This window comes from Schistocerca cancellata, chromosome 11 (assembly GCF_023864275.1).
Source record: "Schistocerca cancellata isolate TAMUIC-IGC-003103 chromosome 11, iqSchCanc2.1, whole genome shotgun sequence".
Lineage (NCBI taxonomy): Eukaryota > Metazoa > Arthropoda > Insecta > Orthoptera > Acrididae > Schistocerca > Schistocerca cancellata.
Window position 1 is genome coordinate 17,468,543 of NC_064636.1, and position 22,400 is coordinate 17,490,942.

At 46.2% G+C, this 22,400-nt stretch overlaps 1 protein-coding gene across 1 annotated transcript in view; it reads right to left on the reverse strand.

The window, feature by feature from the left end:
- Window positions 1–22,400, reverse strand: part of LOC126108831 (uncharacterized) — a 218,989-nt gene that overhangs the window by 141,890 nt on the left and 54,699 nt on the right. The window contains exons 7-8 of the mRNA XM_049914195.1: window positions 12,241–12,585; window positions 4,989–5,167 (exon numbers count right to left, since the gene is read on the reverse strand). Of these exons, the coding sequence (XP_049770152.1) occupies window positions 4,989–5,167; window positions 12,241–12,585 (524 nt within the window). The remainder of the gene's footprint in view (window positions 1–4,988; window positions 5,168–12,240; window positions 12,586–22,400) is intronic.

Here is a 22,400-nt window from a genome sequence, read left to right on the forward strand (position 1 = left end):
GGTTCTTGTTGATCATTATCAAAGAAAGCAGCTGTGTAAGTAACAACAAGTAGCAGTCTCTTGCCATTGTTTCACTAATGAGACGATTACTCCGTCTTTTTTTTTTAATTGTAAGCGGCGGTAGCGCGCACAAAAGCAAGCCATGCCACGACCGGCGACAGGCTGTAAACACGCACTATCAGAATGCGACAAACAATGCGTGACACAGTACAGTAATGCATTTTCAGCTTAGAGTGACGCAAACACCTATAACAAAGAAAACAGCACGTATCAGATCAAAGCAAAATAAGCAATCGATTCAAACCAGACGAAGCACGTGGAAAAGGAAGGGCACCCGTATAAATGCACAACACGGTGCACCTTCTAAACAACCTGTGCATCAGCTGTAACATCACTATTGTCAAAGAGCGGCAAGCCTCCTGAACGCGCTGTTAGTTGCCTCGTTCGCTTAGAATGGCCACAGTCACTTTACCCCACCATATTCGTGGCAAATTGGACCACACAAACAAGTGGGGTTGAGGGAACTGTTTACACATCCAAAGAGTACACTGGCACATTGCCGACGCTCGGCGAATAGCGACAAAATGCCAATGAAGCAGCTGGGGCTCATACCCTGAGATATCCCGGCCGGAGAGCTCCACCGGCCATTACATTCTTACGTGCTACACGACAACTTCAGGGAACGAATAGTTTGAGAAGGTGCAAGAGTAAAAGACAAAGATCAGCAAGAAGTGAGAAGATGGAGGTGTTTGTTTTGGCTGCAACGCACTACCATCCACACGTCAGCTTGTGAGACGGTGGTGCAGTCACTAGCATCAGCATTACATCTGTGTGATGCACAGTATTGGGTCACAGGTTTCACCCATACCATCAATCACTGACACAGGAGCTGTGTAGAAACAATTTCAATCGGAGAGCTACTTTCCGAAAATGGTCTGCATACTTTCATTCTCGACACCTCAAAAAGCGTTATGTTCTCCAGTGAATCCACGTTCAGTAAATTATGGTGCAGTGAACTGTCACAATAACATTACTAGGCCACATAAAATCATAGGTGGGTACGCCCTGCTGACCGTCGATGGAGATGTTGCATTAATCTATTAATGTGTGGTGTGGAATCCCTGGGGGTGAAATCATCAATCCACACTACTTCGAAGGTACACTGACAAGTGAGGCGTACCGTCGATAGTTTAGGTGCTCTTCTTGAAAATGCCCGTCTAAACATTTGGATGAGCATGATGGTAACCCAGTCTATTGTGCAAGCACTAAACAACAGACTCCCTGGAAGACGGTAGGGGGCAAGGGGGGGGGGGGGGGGGGGGGTGTCTCCTCTGGAATGCCCACAAGGTCCGATTTAACACCAGGACATCTCATTCTGTGGGGAACTCTAAAGAATCCTGTTTATGTCACTAAACTCACACTCTGAGGTGACCTCGAACGGCCCATTGAGGAAGCTTGTCGCTGTATTACACCCAGTGACATTACACTTCATTCGCAGGCTGTTCAGATGGCACACTGCATCGTGCAGTCACGAACGTGGGCACACATTTGAACACCTCACCTATATCGACATTCTCCCACCAGAACATTCATCTGCTTACAGCCAAGTACTATGTACAACACATTTCATCCACCCACTAACACTTTGAAGGTTTCTAGTTCGCAAACTAAATGTGATAGAAATGTGATTTTCAATTATTTGTACACAGTTGACTGAAATACACGAGCTATGTCATAGAAAATTTAAAAACTGTACCTTGCTCCAACTTTCTGGAGAATAACTCAACAACTTATCCTCACAACACCACAGAAAGTGTAATGTTTCTGATGTGGAACTAATTAAACCAATATTTTTGTTACCTTTTACTTTGTAAGTTACAAGGACATAAACTCTATATTAAACACACTATTTGTAAAGCACATTAAGAATCTTATCAAAGTACATATAAAGAAGATAATGCCAAATTAAATGAAATACAGATATTGTCTGTCACATAGGTTACTTCATAAATCTAGTGTACAGTTTGTAAGAAGACAGACAGCGTGATGCCGGGTAAATCATTTTTATTTATCAGGTCATTGCATGCCAAGTGGTCTACAGGCTTAAGAGAGTGCAAAAATTTGTACAAGGTGCACTAGTTTTGTTTACTTCAAGAAAATGCTGCTGGAGATATTACGTCTCCAACTTGCTGCAAAATCAAAGGAGCCCTGTTGACAGCTGTCCTACGAGGTCAAACGAATGACTATATCTGTGCCAGTATTACATCGGTGAAAGTAAAACTTTATAAATGTCGGTTGGGAACGTGTACAATTGTTCACACAAAGTTTCAACAAAATCCATAACGGTCGTGCGGAAACTTTTTCGAACTTAGGCTGCTCGGCACGGAATGGCTCTACCGTCAAAAATCCCCGACAGAACAGTGACACACTAGTGTGTTGCAGGTCTTCACAAGCACACTCTTTCCCCTACTTTCGGTCGTCTGTCGAAACCTTCGGGATTAATTCAGTGTAGATCTTTAGAGTCGCCACATCCTCAGAGATAATGGTACGTAATGTCACCTTATCGACACCAACTCCATCCGTGACCAGGTGCGTACTCAACCGACAGTCTGAATTTGGCACTTCGTGCACACACTGCACATTATTGTCAATTCTTACACCAGCGGCTGTCCAGCACGAGGCTCGTCCTCCACACTCACTCCTTGTGACACACTCGCATCCTCTAACACTCTGAAGTCGTGCTCGACGTTTCTGCCCCTATTTGCCCGGTCCGACAGAGAATCTCGTGGCCTAGCACTGTTCAATCATTTACTGCATTTTGTGCTCGCACCAAGTCACTCGACAGGGTTCCTCTAGAAACGCGATCTCGCCTGACAACTGCTGGCAGCAGTGATCACGACAAGACCGGGATCTGTACGGCCACTACTCAGAGGAAAGACTACCGTGTACGGTGTTTCACTCCGCCGCACCGTTCTGCACCTGCAGCGGCAGTCTGAGCAGCAGTTGGCACTACACTAACACAACGAACTGTTACAAATCTGTTACTTCGAGGACAGCTCCAAACCACATGCCCTGTAACACGTATTCCACCGATCCCAAATCACCGCCACTCGTGACTTCGGCGATGTCGAACGAGAGCTCGTCGGAGGGCGAGATGGAAGTCTGGTTGTGTTTTCTGATGATAGTCAGTTCTGTCTCAGGGCCAGCAATAGTTCTGTGTCGTTTTGGAGGAGACCAATAGAGTGCCTGCAACCAACCTGCCTGCACACTAAACACACTGGACTTCCCCCGGCGTTACGGTCTGGGGTGCAATTTCGTATAATGGCAGGAGCCCTCTTGTAGTGATCCCAAGCACCTGACTGCAAATTTGTAAATCAGTGTCGTGATTTGACCTGTCGAGCTGCCATTCGCGAACAGCATTTAAGGGGGTGTTTTCTGACACAATAATACTCGTCGATGCACCACTGTCGTACACAGACACACACTACGGGGTGCCGACGTGCTGCCTCGGTCTGCTCAATCACCAGATCGGCCTCCAATCGAGCACATTTCGGGCACCATCGGACGACGACTCTACAGTTGCTATACTGATATATCAGCTGCAACGGGCAGAGAACTCCATCCCACAGACAGACATCTGGCACCCGTACAACACAAAACTGCACGTTCACACGCATTCATTCATCGTTTCGGCAGTTTTTACACCGGTTATTAATTTACCAGTATTTCACATTTGCAATTGCTTATCTCGCATTTACATTAATCTATGACCTTCCAATGTCAATCACTTACATATGGTATGAATATAATAGAGGGAAACATTCCACGTGGAAAAAATATATCTAAAAACAAAGATGATGTAACTTACCAAACAAAAGCGTTGGTATTTCGCAACCCATGGATGCTTCATCAGGAAAGAGGGAAGGAGAGGGAAACAAGCTTTCGCAACCCATGGTTGCTTCATCAGGAAAGAGGGAAGGAGAGGGAAAGACGAAAGGATGTGGGTTTTAAAGGAGAGGGTAAGGAGACATACCAATCCCGGGAGCAGAAAGACTTACCTTAGGGGGGAAAAAAGAACAGGTACACACTCGCACACGCGCGCACACACACATATCCATCCGCACATATACAGACACAAGCAGGCATTTGTAAAGGCAAAGAGTTTGGGCAGAGATATCAGTCGAGGCGGAAGTACAGAGGCAGAGACGTTGTTGAACAACAGGTAGGGTATGAGCGGCGGCAGCTCGAAATTAGCGGAGGGTAACGGGAAGAGAGGATATATTGAAGGGCAAGTTCCCATCTCCGGAGTTCTGACAGGTTGGTGTCAGTGGGAAGTATCCAGATAACCCGGACAGTGTAACACTGTGCCAAGATGTGCTGGCCGTGCACCGAGGCACGTTTAGCCACAGGGTGATCCTCATTACCGACAAACACTGTCTGCCTGTGTCCATTCATGCGAATGGACAGTTTGTTGCTGCTCATACCTACATCTTTGTTTTTAGATATACTTACATATGTTACCTAGACAAATGTATTCCCAAAATTTCATTACTCTACAACATTTTTTTTTGGTGTTGCAATATTTTTCCCATCAGTGCATCTCTTAGCATAGGTAAAGCATTCCCTTATTGAACGTATGAGACCAAACCCATCAATACACGCAGTACATGTCAGTGTATACAAAGAGGTCAGAGGACGGTCAAAGATATCAATTCGAGCAAAATTTGCCGTTAACTGTATAGCACTGAAGTGGGTAGAAGTGACGTTATGAATGGCAGCCACAGTACGTAATGCCATAACACTAGGTCACTGGCAGTAATTCCACTAAACAATAGCCAGAAAATCTTGGGTCAAAAGCACTTGGTAATTTTAACCACTTTGCGTTGAGAGCTCAATTAACATTCTATTGTTTTACCAGCAATACGCGTGCAATAAGAGGAGGAACTGGCGGCACATTCAGCCACTTTGTTATCGGTCACGGGACTCACCGAGCATCCAGTAATTGCGGTACGCGCCATTACGGTCCCCGCTTTCCGGCGGCACTTTGACAAAGCACTTGTAGGACGACAGGATGCAGCGTATCGAGTTCTGGCAGATCTTCTTCTTGCGTCTGAAGTAGGGGTAGCGGTTCGAGATGTAGGCGTAGATCTCCGACATCGTCGATCTCCTGCCAGACAAACAAAAGCATACGTCACAATTCAGACAATCCAAAGAATACCCCGGAGTCTGAACTATGGGCCGAGTGTACATTTTGGCACCTTTACTACAAGTCCCTGTACCTCTCTTGTACAACTAGGGGCATAAATAGTAGTAGTGTACATTTTCCTGCTTTAAAGTTGATGAGAAATGCTGTTGCCAAAATTGTATATTCTTATATTTTTATTTATTTACAATATTGGGGACCATGACATTATACAGTCTGCTACCTTGGGAGCAAAATATTACACTGTGGACAACACGAGGAGGACAAAAAATTGGCCAGGTGTCAGGAGAACTTGTGCTCTTGGTGTTCTGTACAAACTTAAATGTTGTATGTAGAGTATTCATCCTTCTGGGAATAGAAAATATTGACATTTTTTGCCTGGCTTTGACAGTGATACTGGCTATATACCGGTCCCAGGGTTTCAAGAATGTTTAAGTTCCAAGTTTGACACCCAATAACAAAGGACAAAAATATTTTTTGTGTGATATAATTACAAATTAACAATTTTCTGATTTTTTTCCCTTTATTTGCACTGTGAAACCCCGCTTCTTGCCAAATTTCATCGTTCTACGTCAACAGGAAGTAGCCTGCAGGTTGACGAGTTAATCTGAGACTATCGAAATATGTGACGAAATTGCCGTATCTTTTAACTGCACTGACTTAGAAGCTAAGCTAACATTTATTACATCATCAACCGACCATAGACTTTAGAATCTGATATAAACTTCAACTCGATACATCTACTCGTTCCCGAGAAAAAGGGGTCTCGACAGATGTACGGACAGACGGTCAATTAGTCTGACAACAAATGACAAAAAAATTTTGTTTCTCAAGTGACATAATTAGGACTTTATAATGAAAAGTACAGTTGCAACTTACCATATAGCGGAGATGCCGAGTCACAGGAAGGCACGACAAAAGACTGTCACACAATGGTATCGGCAAATGAGGTCTTTGTCAAAATTAGGACACCGTACACACGTGAACACACTCACGCAAACGCAACTCGTACACACACAAGCACAGTCTCTGGCAGCTGGAGCCAGACTGCGAGCAGCGGGGCTTACGGGAGAGGCAACCGGATGGAGATCAGGAGGAGGCTGGCGTGGGAGGAAGGGGAAGGGATAGCGGGGTAGGGGTGGGGGTGGGGGACAGTAAAGCGGTGCTGGGAGCGTGCAGGGGCAAGGTGGAGAGTGGGCAGCTAGGTGCAGTTGGGAGGTTAGACGTAGGGAGGGAGCTGAGAGGTAGCGCAAAAGGAGGGACGTAAAAATACTGGGTGTGTTGGTGGAATGAGGGTTGTGTAGTGCTAAAATGGGAACAGGGAAGGGGCTAGATGGGTAAGGACAATGACTGACGAAGGCTGAGACCGGGAGGGTTACGGGAACGTAGGATACATTCCCGGAAGAGTTCCCACTACCTCCCGCCATGCCCTGAAATGAGAAATGTACCGCCCACTATCCTTCCTACCAACCTCGCAGTGGTATTCTGCCGCCCTCCGAACCTATACAATATAGTCATCCATCCCTATCCAACCACTGCTCCCAAGCCCTTGCCTCATATCTCTGAAATAGGCCAAGATGCACGACGTGTCCCATACGTCCTCCTACCACCAACTACTCCAGTCCGGTCACTAACATCACCTATCCCTTTAAAGGCAGGGCTACCTGTGCAACCACTCATGTGATGTACAAGCTAAGCTGCCACTGTGCAGCATTCAACATGAACATGAGAGCCAACAAGCTGCCTGTCCACATTGACGGGGGTAGGACATCAAACGGGCCGACTTGGAGCAGGGAAGGCACCGTAGGACATTTTAATGTCCACTGTCTATACTTTTACAAACAAATTCATAAAACTTTGTCAGCATGGCCAGGAAGATTCAGGATTCACACTCATAGCAGTGGAAGTTCAAAAACATAACAAAATACATTTTTTTACATGGGAAACTTCATCATTTTTTCTTACTATTGGCTGGATTTGTTACAATAGGTACATTTTTCCTCATAAGTAACAGAGATTCTTCGATGAATTTTGCACAGCATACAAACTATACTTACAGGTGTATGAAACTGCAGAATTTATTTAATTTTAGAAAAAAATGAATGACCTGTTACATTTTAAACTTCATATTTAGAAAAAACTCAAATTTTATAGTTAATTATCTCAATTTTTACCACAGTTTTTAACAGATTTGGAAAATTCTAGATTTCGCTTTAAGAAGTTTCGTGTTTAATAAGCTATGCAAAATTCATCACAGACTCTCTCTTACTTATGAAGAAAAGTGTACCTAGAGCAACAAATCCAGCCAATAGTAAGTTAAAAACATGATGAAATTTCACATGTAAAAAAAATTATTTTGTTATGTTTTTGAACTTCCACTGCTATAAGCACGAATCTTGAATCCTTCGTGGTCATGCTGACCAAGTTCTATGAATTTATTAGTAAAAGTACAGACAGCAGAAATTAAAATGTCCTGTGGTGCCTCTCCTACTCCAAGTCGGCCCATTTTATGTCCTGTCCCCCTTAATGGCCACCCACAAACTGTGGGCAACAAACAACTGGACCATCCCGTTGCTGAGCACGCTGGCCAACATGACGTCCTTAATTTCAAAGACTGCTTCACAGCCTATGCCACCTGGATCCTTCCCACCAAAACCAGCTTTTCTGAATTAGACTGGTGGGACCTCTCCCTGAAATACATCCTACACTGCCGTAACCCTCCTGGCCTCGACCTTCGTTAGTCATTGTCCTCATCCGCCCATACCCTTCCCTATTCCCATTCCAGCACTGCACAGCCTTCATTCTACTAACGCACCCAGTCCTTTTACTTCTCTCCTTTTCCACAAACTCTGCCCCACCCCCCTCTCTCCTCCTGACTGCACCTAGTTGCGCCAGTCACCATCTCATTCCTGTACGCTCCCAGCAACACTTTATTTTCCCCCACTCCTTCCCTGCTATCCCTCCCCCTCCCCCTCCTTGCCCCAGCCTCCCCCTCGCCCCCAACCCAGTTGTTTCTCCCACAGTGTCCTGCTGCTCGCAATCTCGCTCCAGCTGCCAGAGACTGTGATCGTGTGCGTGAGTTGCATTTGCACGCGTGTGTGTACGATGTCTAATTTTGACAGAGGCCTTGTCGGCCGAAAGCTAATTGTGTGACAGTCTTTTTGTTGTGCCTTTCTATGACTCGGCGGCTCATTATATTGTTAAATTCCATCCTGGATTTTCCATTGTTTGATAATCACTACTTTACCGTTTTTGGATATTTCGCCTTTGATTATACTGTGAAACGTGTTAGGCCAGTTACGTACCCTATAGGTTTTGATAAGTGAGTTTGCAAGTATAAAAATGTGTCACATAAATGGCTAAATGTTTTGGCTGAACTGACTTAGACGCCTATGTTTTTTATGCTGCCAAGGGACCATACGTCTTAGTATGTGACACAAATTTCAACTTCATGTATCTTCTCATTCCTGACAAAAAGGGTTTTTTAACAAACAGACAAACAGATGGACATCAAAGTGACCCTACAACGGTTCCATTTTTACCAATTGAAGTACAGGGCTCTAAAAGTAAAACTCAGAAGAGAAGAGAATCAAAGCATTTGAGATGCGGATGTTGAAAAATTTGGAGACTGTCATGGAGCAGTGGGTATCTTCAGAAACTGTGAAAAACGGAACAGAGAAGACTATCAACAAGAAATGCCGTGATAATAAGGCACTGGGTACAACAGGCAGCTGAAGAGAATAAAAACTGTAGGAGAAGACACACATTGAAATACATCCAAATAATAATTAGGGACAGTGAATGGAGGTGCTACTCTGAGACAAAGAGGTCAGGATAAGAGATGAATTTGGGTTGGGCCACTTCAAAACATGCATATATTATTGATGCGAAAAAAGAACAAAACAAAACAAACACACACACACACACACACACACACACACACACACACACACACACAGACAGAGAGAGAGAGAGAGAGAGAGAGAGAGAGAGAGAGAGAGAGAGAGAGAGAGAGAGAACATGCGAGTCGAAGGAATGAGTCACAGTTTCTTCGTCGTGGAAGGCTTTAGTACATAGCATGTCCGTAATTAGAGTTCCAGTTTCAAAATGTTGTAGAAAGAGAACCACCACTCAGAATGAAGTCAAATTTGAACATTATAGTATTGATGCAGACAGGGGGGAAAAAAAAGAAAATTTGAATAATAGATGGCACTGTAAGTGTCACAATATGCACAGCATAATGGCCGTTCCTCAGTTTGCCACCGAGATGTCCGACGTGACACTCCATGACGGACAATGCACTGCTCGTAAGAATCTTTCACAAGAATGGGGATTGTGCGTCACTAGCTCTACAGAAGTTCTGGAGACTCAATGGTAGCAAAAAAGGCATTGTTCTGCTGTCTGGTAAGGTTTTGCAGAAAATGATCACGTTTATGCAAGACTGCACACCTCTGCACATTGCACAGCTAGTGAATAGGCTGCTGCAGAGGCATTTATAGAATACTAGAATTATCAGCTGTCATTTCCCTACGAGCTGGCCATCCAGATCACCTGCCTTACCGGACTTCCTTCTCATCCCATCTGGTAAGTCTCCCCTGACCCGGGGTTCTGGGTGACTTTTCTGAACCGTACTCCTTTCTCTAAACCTCTGCAGACCTTTTCCTTCCACCTTCTTCCTTCCCCTTCAACTCTTCTGCCAGAAGAAGGGGCCACTGACTCCGAAAGCTTGTAAAAGTTGAACCCTTTTGTGCGTGTGTCTCCTGTCATCACTTGGTGAGTAGATTTCTCATCTATCCATTTACATCACATAATCACAGATGGTGTCGTACGCAACTCAAACTGTAGTTGCCGTATTGCTATGCATCTGTCATTTGTAACCAATCCCAACTGTGTTAAAATTTTCATTTTCATCATCGTCGTCATCATTTTATAATAATTATTTTCCCCAAAGTTTCCCCCTGCATCAGCAACATGCTGTTCAAACGTGATGTCATTCTGAGCAGTGCTTTTCTTTCTACAGCATTTTGAAACTGTAACTTTAATTATGAACACCATGTATATTTTACAGTGTGTTGGTTAGTAAATTTATGAAGAAGAATACTAAAAGTTAATGAAACACAAATCAAATTTATGAGAGAGTACAGCAGTAAACAACAGATGACAGAGAAAGGTTCTCATCTCCCGAGAGGAACTTCTGTACAGAATGTGAGGATTGAGTCACAAGAAAGCACTGCAACCCGTATTTCAAAACATGGAGTTTATCATCCAATATTTTCAAGTTCTGCTGAAAGCCTATTGAAAACAAAACCTGCTGACAGCGCATAACTTTCTGTACTATGTCAAGGATTTGTTATCCAAGTGCAATCAGCTTTCAGTCCGTTTATCTATGAATGTACAGTTTCTTCTGAATGAGTAGATATTCTCAACAACAAAGCCCGTGATGGAGTATATATATCTGCAGAAATGGCAGAGTTACAATTCCGAAACACCGTAATAATGGTCTACACAGATTTTGCCTACTGACACCAGTGATCTGTGCGACCACTCCTTCCCGGGGTAAAATTGTTCAATTGATGAATGCATAGAGCTGCCTCAAAATGTAACACCACATAATAAAAGCGAATGAAGCAAAGTAAACATGCATTTGTGATTAAATGATGGAAAAATGGAGATCATTCCTATAAAGAAGAAAGCAGTATTCAGTTTCTGCACAAGATCTGGAATGAGATACTTCCAAGAAAGCTTTCTGTCCACCTTAGGTCTTAAAAATTTAAAATAATCAATTTCACCAAAAAGAGTTTTCAGCCAAATGGAACAAGTGCTGCCAACTTTGTCACGAAGGAAAGCCCTTCGAGCATCAGATGCTGCGTTCACTTGCTGAACATGCCTCATACTCTCTGCAACTTACCATTAAGCCCTAATAGCACCTCATATTCAAAAGGATGACATGGTATTTTTGGAGTGTACTCTTTCCCAGAAGTGAAATTGCAATTCTGAAGAGAGAAGAAGGGGGGAGGGAGGTGCACTGAGAAGAGAGACAGCCAAACAAAAAACAGAAAGTAGTGGAATGGTTAATCACATGTTATGAGACAGCTTATTGGTGAAAACTTCATTTACCAAGATAAGGGATGAAAAGTATCATGTGTAGATCTAGATTTGAGAACATAAGACAGACAGAAAATAATGGGGAGTAGCAGATATAAAAACAACAATAAATTTAACATCAAAGTTGGGGACCACAAAGTAGACGAAGTGAAGCAATTCTGCTACATTGGCACAAAATAAGACACGAGAGATACAGGCAACAGGACACGAAAAGCAGACTAGCACAGGCAAAGAGGTTATTCCCGGCCAGACAGAAGTCGACGGTATCTAACTGACACTTTAACTCGAGATAAAAATTTCTGAGAATATACGTTTGGAGCACAGCACGAATGGATGTGAATAACTGACTGGGGGGAAACTGGAACAGAAGAAGAGAATGAGAGCATCTGAGATGTGGAGGTACAGAAGGGTGCTGAAAATTACGTGGAGTGACAGGATAAGAAATGAGGAGTTTCTCCGCAGAACTGGTGAGGAAAGAATGCGTGAACAAAACGGACAAAAAGAAGGGAAGGACGATAGGACACGTATTACACAATATCACGGAGAAAGCTGCTCGATACTGCAAGGACCCGTAGGTGATAAAACTGGAAGGGAAGACTGAGAGTGGAACATTCCAAACAAATAACTGAAGATGTCGGGTGAACGTGCTCCTCCGAGATGAAGAATTTGGTTCAGGAGATGAGGTCATAGCAACTGCATCGTGTGGTCAGAAGACTGAAAGAAACTTTATTGTAGCCGATAATGTTAGGTGCAGCAATCGTACCGATACGAATGATGAGGTTAGCTGAGAGTGAAACCGATGCAGTAATACATCGAACCAAACTTAATGACTCATGACCAAAACAACATCTACATATATAATGATATCTACCACTGGATGGTGTGGTGTTTGTTAATCACAAAATTTAACACACTGCAGCAGAGCTACCAACCTGTGCGGTGACTGTGCTATTGCCATTGCAATGAGCACCTTGTAGGAGTACGGCGGCCTGTCGTCGGCAGTACGGGTGGTGTCAGTGTCACCGAGGAGACGCTCCTCGCCCGCCCCACCGGCACCACCAGTGCTGCCACCAGTGCCACCACCGTTACTGTCGGCGGTCACATCGGATGCGGAGATCGCAGTACCGACATCTACGATCGACGGTGTCGTGTCCGCCGCCAGAATGTCATTCGCGTGACGGCCTGCGCCAGGGTGGGATGAGCCGGGGGCAGAATGGCCAGTGCTGCCAACCTCACAGGCCGACACACCGGTCGAGGTTGTGCTGGCATCACTGTTCCTGTGGGACAAAAACAGTGTTCAACGGTTAGAGTGTCGAGGCATTCTACGCTGCTTACAGAGAGACATTCAAACGGAACTACAAACTATATTTGGATCTGAGGCCACAACAAATATGTTAACATGAAATGCAAAATGAATGGGAAACTCCGATACAGGCAGAAAAACATGTGGAGTTCATCCTAAAATCGGACAGGGACTAAAAATGAGATTTTTTGCACCCATTAAGCTGTGTGATACCTTACCTGACAGGTCACGGACCGTTGCTACGTATCTCTAGAAAATCAGAAAGCAGAAGATGACAGCTGTGGCTGCAGCAGTTTAGTTTAGTTTTAGAGCGCAAAAAAACAACTGGAGTCATACGCAACCAAGTCAAAACTATACAACACAAACACAGAGGAGGGAAACGACTATACGTCAGTCCCAATGGACAGAATAGGAGACAGCTAAAAACTGGCACGTGGAAAATGGTGGTGGTGGTGGTGGTGGTGGTGTTTGAGGTTTACGGGCGCTAAACAGCGTGGTCATCAGCGCCCAAACGCATAAAAACAGGAACACATGCAGTGAAGAGACTAAGACAAACAGCGAACAAGGAGAACGGCTAAAAGACACAGACCTGACGCAGTTCCAAATCCTCACACACAGAGGCAAAACAAGAGGAGAAGGGACACACTAAAAAGGAAAGGAAACACAAGGAAAAGAGAAACCGAAGGGAAACAAGGAGGTAATCGTGACTGGCTGACCTCTTACCTAAAACCTGGGTGAGCCAGTCACCCAGCAGCACATTAAAACCCTCTCCCTAAAATCCGAGGCAACAAATTAGACAGGACACAAAACCGTAAGACCTTAACTACAGTCATTGCGTCATCTTGTAAAATAGAGGGCAAATCCGGTGGCAAAGAAACCACCGCCCTCTGGTCAGAGAATAAAAGACAGTCAAGTAAAACGTGGTGGACAGTAATCTGGACGCCACAAGAACTGCAGATTGGGGGGTCCTCCCGCCGGAGTAAAAAACCATGCGTTAAGGGACTGTGCCCGATGCGGAGGCGAGTGAGGAGAACCTCATCCCGCCTGCATGACTGGTAGGACGTACGCCATGGCCGCGTGGTAGCCTTGACCAGACACAGCTTATTTTCACCGACTGCCAGCCACTCCTCTTCCCACTGACGCATAACACGAAAATGCAGGAGTGAGGTAACAGCATGGAGGGGGACGGCACATTCAACAACGTGAGGGAGGGAACATGCATCTTTGGCAGCCACATCCGCCAGTTCGTTTCCCCTAATACCCACGTGCCCCGGCACCCAGCAGAAGGACACCTCCTTCCCTTGCCGTTGCAGGTGGAGGAGGGCATCATGGATGTTCTGGACGACCGTATCCGCTGGGCACAAGTGTTGCATGGTCTGAAGGGCACTGAGGGAGCAGAACAGATGAGGAACTCAAGACTGGGAACACACCTCATCTGCTCCAATGCCCGCAAGATCGCAAACAATTCGGCATCAAAGATGGTAAACGCCGCAGGAAGCCGTAACCTGACGACTCGATCAGGGAAAACAACAGCACAACCAACAGAGTCCCCCAGTTTAGAGCCATCCGTAAATACTGGTACATGGTCGGGATGCTGGTTTAAAATATCATAAAATAAGGAGATAAAAACAAACGCAGGAGTGCAGCTCCTCCGGTACTCCGACAAGTCTAAAAGGACGCTGGGCCTCTGGAGCAGCCAGGGAGGCAGGCGAGTAAAACATTGTCGTTGGGGGGCCACACGCGCCACACCAAGGGACTCGAGCAAATGCTTGGCACGAATCCCAAATGGTCTCGTTGCCCTGGGACGACTGGAAAAGAGACGTTCCATAGGCGGTCGGGCAACGGTAGGGTACGCAGGGGAGGTAGGACAGGCAAGGAATTGACACACTCGTCGCACCATGAGGAGTTTCCGCCGGATGGCGAGCGGCGATCCCCTGCCTCAGCACACAGGCTGGGGATGGGACTGGTACGGAAGGCACCAGTGGCCAGCCTGATACCCTCATGGTGTACTGCATCAAGAATCTTCAGATACGAAGGCCTTGCTGACCCATACACGGTGCAACCATAGTCAAGACGCGACCGGACGAAAGCCCTATAGAACTGCAGCAGATGCGCCCGATCTGCTCCCCAGGACCGATGGCTCAGACACTTCAAAATATTCAGTGCCTTCAGGGCCCGCACCTTGAGGTCTTTAAGGTGAGGCAACCACGACAACTTGGAATCAAAAGTGAGGCCCAGGAACCGCACAGAGTCGCGAAAAGGAAGAATGGTGTCCCTCAGACGCAATTCAGGGGAGGTAAAAAGACGTCGAGAACGATTAAAATGAACACACACACATTTGTCTGCAGAAAAGGTAAAACCCGTCTGCGCAGTCCATGCCTCTAATCGCTGTATTGTAAGCTGCAACTGCCGACTAGCAGTGACAAGACTGGAGGAAGAACAGAAAACAGCAAAATCGTTCACAAACAAGGAGCATTGGACAGGACTCCGGATAGTGGACGTGATACTGTTAATGGCGACGGCAAAGAGGGTGACACTTAAAACGCTTCCCTGAGGAACACCATTCTCCTGAGGCGGTGGGAAAGAAAGGACTGAATGAAGATGGGGAGACGGCCACGAAAGCCCCACTCATGGAGTTGATTGAGGATATGGCGGCGCCAAGTAGTGTCATACGCCTTATGAATGTCAAAGAAGACACCAAGACGATGCTGGTTACGTAGGAAGGCCTGCTGGATGGCCGCCTCAAGCAGGGTCAACTTGTCGATAGTTGAACGACATCTCCGAAAGCCACACTGAGAGGGGCTAAGGAGCTGCCTGGTCTCGAGCAGCCAAACCAGGCGACGGTTGACCATGTGTTCCAACGTCTTCCCGACACAGCTCGTCAAAGCAATACTTCGATTACTGCTGGGATGGGTTCAGTCCTTCCCCGGTTTGAGGAGGGGAATCAAAACCGCCTCCCTCCACGAGTCAGGGTATATGCCGGATAACCATATCATATTAAAACAACTCGGGAGAACTTCCTTGGATGGCAGCAACAAGTGCTGCAGCATGCTGTACCGGATTCAATCATGACCAGGCGCAGTATCATGAGCCACAGACAGCGCCGAATCCAGTTCCCACATTGTGAAGGGGCAGTTGTAGGGTTCAGAATTTGGAGACCGGAAGTCCAAGTGACCCCTCTCGACGGCAGTTCGGTAGCGGCAGAAATCTGGATCACAAGTTAATAGTGGCAGTGGATTCCGCAAAATGCATGGCCAGTGTCTGGGCAATGTCTCTCGGCGCCGTGAGGAGACATCCCTGATGCAGCAATGCCGTGACAGGTAGTTGGCTGCGTTTTCCGGAAATCCTCCTGATGGCTTCCCATACTTTCGTAGAATTAGTGGAGCGGGAGAGGGAGTTCAAGAACACTGCCATGACCGCCGTTTGCTCTCTTTAATCACTCGCCGCGCTTTGACCCTTGCCACCCGAAAGGCCGCAAGATTGTCAGCAGAGGGACGGCACTTGAAGCGGCGCAGAGCTGCACGGCGTGCTCGGATGGCGGAGCGGCACTCAGTGGTCCACCAAGGGACAGGACGCCTCTTGGGATTACCGGATGACCGTGGAATGGACAATTCAGCAGCATGGGAGATCACGGCTGTAACATGGTCTACCCATTCGTGGACGCTGGCACGGTGTTCCAAAACAGCCAGTTGGCTGAAAAGTGTTCAGTCAGCTCTGCAGAGGTGCCACTGAGGCGGCACTGATAATGCCACAGCCTCATCCAAGAGGCGAATCCAAAGGGGGAAGTGGTCACTAGAATGGAGGTCAGCAACAACCTCCCACAGAGCAGAATCCGCGAGTGCTGGAGAGCAAAAGGAAAGGTCAATAGCCGATGATGACCCGGAAGCAGTACAGAAATGAGTGGGAGCACCAGAGTTAAGGATACACAGTTCTTCAGACATCATGAGGCTTTCCAGAATGCGACCCCTGGGGCAAGTAGTCGGAGAGCCCCAAAAGACATTATGAGCATTGAAGTCCCCCAGCAGAAGAAATGGGCGGGGGAGATGGCTAATAAGGTCTGTGAGAGCCTGAGAGTCTATCACATCCTGAGGTGGTAAGTAAACTGAACAGACTGTGAGCCTCCGACCCACAAGAAGGTCAACTGCAACTGCTTGCAAGTCTGTAACGAGAGGGAGCTCAGGTGAGGGGTGCATGTCACGGACAAAAACCGCAACACCACCCTTTGCCCTTTGCCCCGTCAGATCATCTTTCCGATATACGGTATAGCCCCGTAAAGAAGGAGCATCAGTGGCCCGAAAATGTGTCACTTGGAGACATAAGCACAAAGGGCACTCTCGTACAAGGAGTTGTAATTCGGCCACATGCGTCCTGAACCCATTCAGGTTCCACTGTAATATGGGAGCCAGTGATTAGGGTGGCTGAACTTTCACCCTTCCTCTGTGCTTTGGAGGAGAGCCCGTACCCGCCGGAGATTTATTCCTGGGGCGAGAAGATCGCCCCCGGTCGACATCAATGTCCATCAGCTCCGAGGACGACCCACGGGAGACGTCACACAGTATGACGGCCTCGTCATCGGACCGACCCTGGCTAGTCTCCTCAGGTGGCAAAACCTTCACCTTCGGCATCTTTGTCTTGGAGGGCTTAGAATGCAGAGCCTTGTCAACAGGTGGAGCTTTACTCGTCGGGGCAGAAGGCGCCATAGGGGGAAAGGCAGGAAGTACCCCAATGTCAGCAACCACAGCCTTGTCCGATGTTGCAGGGAGAGCCGCAGGTTGCAAAACAACCGCAGCAGCAGAAGTGCACTGGCAAACGCAGGTATTAGTGCTAACATTAGCAACCTCCGTTTGCGTAGCAACAGTGGCCATTTGTACCGGTTTCTTCAGAGCAGAAGCGAAAGATGTTGTAAACACAGGAGGTTGCATGGCCTTAAAGAGCTTCTTGGCCTCACCATAGGGGATGCGCTTAGATGTTTTAATCTCCTGTATCTTCCGTTCTTCGAGATAGATGGGGCAGACCCGGCTCCAGACAGGGTGACTCCCAGAGCAATTCACGCACTTCACAGGCGACGAACAATCGGCTCCTTCATGGGCAGGCTGACCACATTTACCACAAGTGGCTATCCCATTACACCCCAACGTAGTATGCCCAAAGCGCTGACATTTAAAACAGCGCATTGGGTTGGGGAAATATGGCCGTACTGGCAAACGTAAGAACCCCGCTTTAACATGCTCTGGGAGTCTCGGGCAACTGAACATGAGAATAAACGAGTCGGATTTGACTAGGTCCCCATCGACTCGTTTCATAATATGCTACACGTGGAAAAAGGACTAAAAGAGACACCGTATAGAAAAGGAGGTCCAAAACTAAAAATTAAATGGCCTTCGTCATATTGCTTCGGTGGGCAAAAAATAAAATGCAGTCGACAGCCCGCGCATCATTCGTGAAAACGGCTGATAAATCAGACAGCGAACCCGAGCTGGAACATAAATTATTAAAAAAAGAGCATTCCAGCAGGAAGTAGTAGACAGTTAAAATTTGGGCGCAATGTGTACAAAGTGGCGGGGTAGCACCACTTAGCAAATGACGACGGCTAAAAAGGTAGTGCCCGAAGCGTAGCCGAGTAAAAATAATCTCCTCCCGGCGGGAGGGACGAGAAGAGGTCGTCCGAGATGCCGGGAGAGGCTTAATAAGCCGAAGCTTATTCCTGTGAAGGTAGGACCATCGGCTATGCCAAAGGGACACCACCTCCTGACAGACGGCAACGCAGAGATCATCGGAGGGAATACAGGTACTTGCGAGCTGAGGTACGAGGACTGCAGCCTCGGCAGCAGCGTCAGCTGCCTCGTTTCCTACCAGACCGACATGGCCGGGGACCCACAGATACGTGACATTGGCTCCACGAAGGGTGAGCAAGAGACAGTTTTCCTGGACCCTCTGCAGTGTACAGCACACAGAGACTTCGGAGAGCACTGAGTGAGTGAGCAGAGGACACAATTGGGAAGGCTGTGTCGCCGGGTGTACTCCGTGGCCTGATACAAGGCGCAAAGCTCGACTGTAAATACTGAGGAACGTGCCGGGAGCCGATGTCGAAAGACACAGGTGCCAATGACGAAGGCACTCCCAACCCCAGGGTCAGTCGGAGAGGCACCACTGTATAAAAACGTACTATCGCGAAGTTCCACGCGAAGGTCGTGAAACTGAAGGTGACAGACCGAGATTAGAGTAGTGTCCTCAGGAAGCGAATGAACGTCAAGGTTAACGTGGGCCGCTTCAAAGTGCCGAGGTGGTGAAGGGTTCACACCCACTGGGAAGGTTGCAGGTAGTGTGAAGTTAAACAGCCGTAGTACGTGGCGAAAGTGGACTCCAGGAGGTAACAGAGAAGAGGTACGAGCCCCATACTGATGACCAAAGGAATCGTCAAAGAAGGAGGCATAGGAGAGACTGCAGCAGTGTAGCAGGCACCGGGTCCCGAAGAAGCGCTGAGAAAGTCAGCGGGCCGCACCTGACGGCGCAGCAGCCACAGAATCCAGAAAGGTGAAAGAGGACTTCACGAGGAGTGCGACCACATGTCGGCAGGCTGACATCCTGACGAGACGACAGGCTTTACACTTGCACAAGAGACAACTGAGATCAGTGAGCAATGAATGTAATACTTTTCAACACTGCCCATCAAGTTGGTGTTAGTAATTACGAAAATGTGGATTCGAAATGAAAGTGAATTGTGGACTCCGTTTCCAAAGGTCAACACTGCTAATGCCCAGAGAATTCAGCAGACTGTTGTAGTTTTGAGGATAGACACAGTGCTTGGAGGCAACCTACCACATTTCAGATGCATCCCAATAAATGAACATACACAGAAACGTACCAATTTTACTCAAAAGAGACGGTCGGGTGTCAATGTAACTTTGTACACAAACACACGATTGGCAAATGTAAACAATCAAAGTCATAATTCGCTCCGACAGGTCGAATGCCCACCCGACGGCATTAGTGTTTCCAGAACAAAATTTTCACTATGCAGTGGGGTGTGTGCTGATATGAAACTTCCTGGCAGATTAGAAGTATGTGCCAGACTGAGACTTGAATTGGGGACCTTTGCCATGTGGGCACGTGCTCTGCCAATTGAGCTACACAAGCACAACTCACCACCCATTCTCACAGCTTTACTTCAGCCAGTATCTCATCTCCTACCTTCCTGGAAGAAAGGATATTGTGGAGATATGGCTTAACCACAGTCTTGCATATGTTTGTTCTCAGAATAGAGTATATATTCTGAGTTTCCTGCAAACACATTTCTGTTGCAATACAGAAAACAGTTGTACCACAGTGTGGCAGCAAAATGGTGCCACACCTAGAAACATACTCCAAAGCTGCAGAATGTGAAACGTTAAGATTTTTGTGGGCAAAACATGTAAATTCCACATGCTTTCTCAGTGATATTCTGACCGACCATGAACAAGGTGTAATGTTACATCCAGTCTTAGTGAAATGGTGCTAACAATGTGACCAAGCTACACAGGCACAGGCGGTGATGACTGGGGAAAAGGCCGTCAACATCGACCACCTCATCAATGTCCAGGTGAGCAAGGAAAAACATCTAGGGGGCAGGGTAAGAGACTTTTCCCAACAATGAGAACATACACACGACATTTTTCCAATGGTTCTGTGACCAAGGAGCAGATTTCTATCATTGAGGAAATGAACAACTAGTACAATGCTCCAATCATTATTTACAGAGTGTAACAGACTGTGATGAGAACAGAATGATTCATTAGCCCATCAGGGTTATTTGTCCCTATCCGGTAGTGATTCCAAGAGCGCACAGGAAAGTAAGGACAATATTTAGATGAGGTAAGGGGTCCAGTTGCACAGTGAATTACTTAACACTCACAGCATAGCTCAATTTGCAGGTTTTGTAAGGGGCCAATTTTCATAAGGGGTGTCGTAAAAGATTTCACTGTTACCAACGAACTGTTGTTTGTTATTTCTTTGAAAAGTACGTAATGTGGCAAGATGTTTTCCTGGCTGTAGCGGAGGTTTTGAACAATATGCAGTTGTTACTTGAGTGTCTGTACAGCATTGCAACTGATTGATCCCCTGCAATGTTATTGGAAGGGGTAGGTTTCTTAGAGTGTATGGGGAAAAAGAAGTGGTGAAAGTGGGCTTCCCCCAATTTTGACAATAAAGTGCCTTTTACATCAACAACAGCTATGTGCAAAAGTTTCCCCACAAGTTTAGATCCATCATGTAAAATATTGCAAAGATTGTGAAGTTTTGTAGAAAGCACGGCTTCAGTCATCGGGAATTTGAAGGATTTTTGGAGGATCTTGAATCAATTTCCAAAGAGATTCCTTTCATAGTGCCACAAAATGGTTAATTTGCTCAGAAGTACTCTCAATCTTTTTCGATTCGAGACATGAAGTAGCTCTGTTCACCGATACGAAAGGTTCTCCTTAGTCAGACTTGGATGATGAGCAATGCATTGCTCACCTCACTTTCATGCAACATATTGCAGGGTATTTAAATGATTTAAATATCTCATTGCAAGGTGAAAATAAATTAATCGGCACTATGTGTGATCGTATTGAAAGTTTCAGATTGCAACTTTTGCTTTTTAAAAATCAGTTTTGGACAATTTCCTCTCTCTAACATCTTTGAATTTAGGTACTTATGGACGCATCAGTGAGCACAAAAGCATTACAGTCATTGTATAAAGAATTTGAAAGTAGGTTTCAAGGAATAAAACAAGTAAAATCTGCACTTAAAGTTTTTATGACACGTTTTAGGTGCACCCAGAGAATGTCCCATCAAAGCTCCAAGTTGAGCTGATAAAACTACTACAGCGTGATTCAATTTTGACAGACTGCTATTACCGTTACAACGGTGACTCGATTTCATTTTATAATGGCATCAATCGACAAGAATTTCCGAGGATTCGTGCCCACGCTATGAAATGTTTTGCTATGTTCGGAACAACGTTCATTTGTAACAAATGTTTTCAGTTACGAATATTAACAAAATGAAAACAAGGTCAAATATGTCTGATGATTCGTTGGAGGCTATACTTTGAACTGCAACTGCCAAAATGATTGTTCCAAATATCAGAAAATTACTGGCATCAAAGTGATGCCAAAGATAAACAAAGAATGTTAAAATTAGTGGAAAATAAGGAGCACAATAAAATTATTCTTTGTGCCTATACAAAAAACTGGCATTATTATTATTTTCTTTAATTCCAGTACACTGCCTGACACATGCTAATTTATCCAGCCCCATTCACCAAACAACGCAACTCTTGCCTCGCTAAGTGCTGCCACAACACTGCCTGGGCAGTGCTGTGCCTTCCTCCGTCACCTCGCCCCACCACACCGGCACTACAGCAGAGGACCGGTGCCCGCCAGTGCTCTCGAAGCACCTGAGTGGGCGCGCTCTGACCTAGGTGGCGGTATCGATTGTTTTTTGTGTCTCGTGGCCAGAGGGAGTCGAGTTTTAAACAGTGATTGTTTGCAGAGCCCATGTCATTTCCTCACCAACTTCTTGCACTCTTCAAGGAACTGTATGTTCAGACAAGCTTAATGCCTCAGACTGGGCCACTACACACAGCCATATTACCCCTGAACACTCTACAAAACACTATTTGCAAACTGGCCATCCGTAAAAGGTCTTCCACATTTTGCAATTTTCTGATTTTAATTTAGCAATCAGTTTGCTTCTGTCTAGTCCAACAATCCCCTCAGGTGTCGAGGAATGTTTATTTGCATAGCACTGCCGATGCTTTGATATTTACGG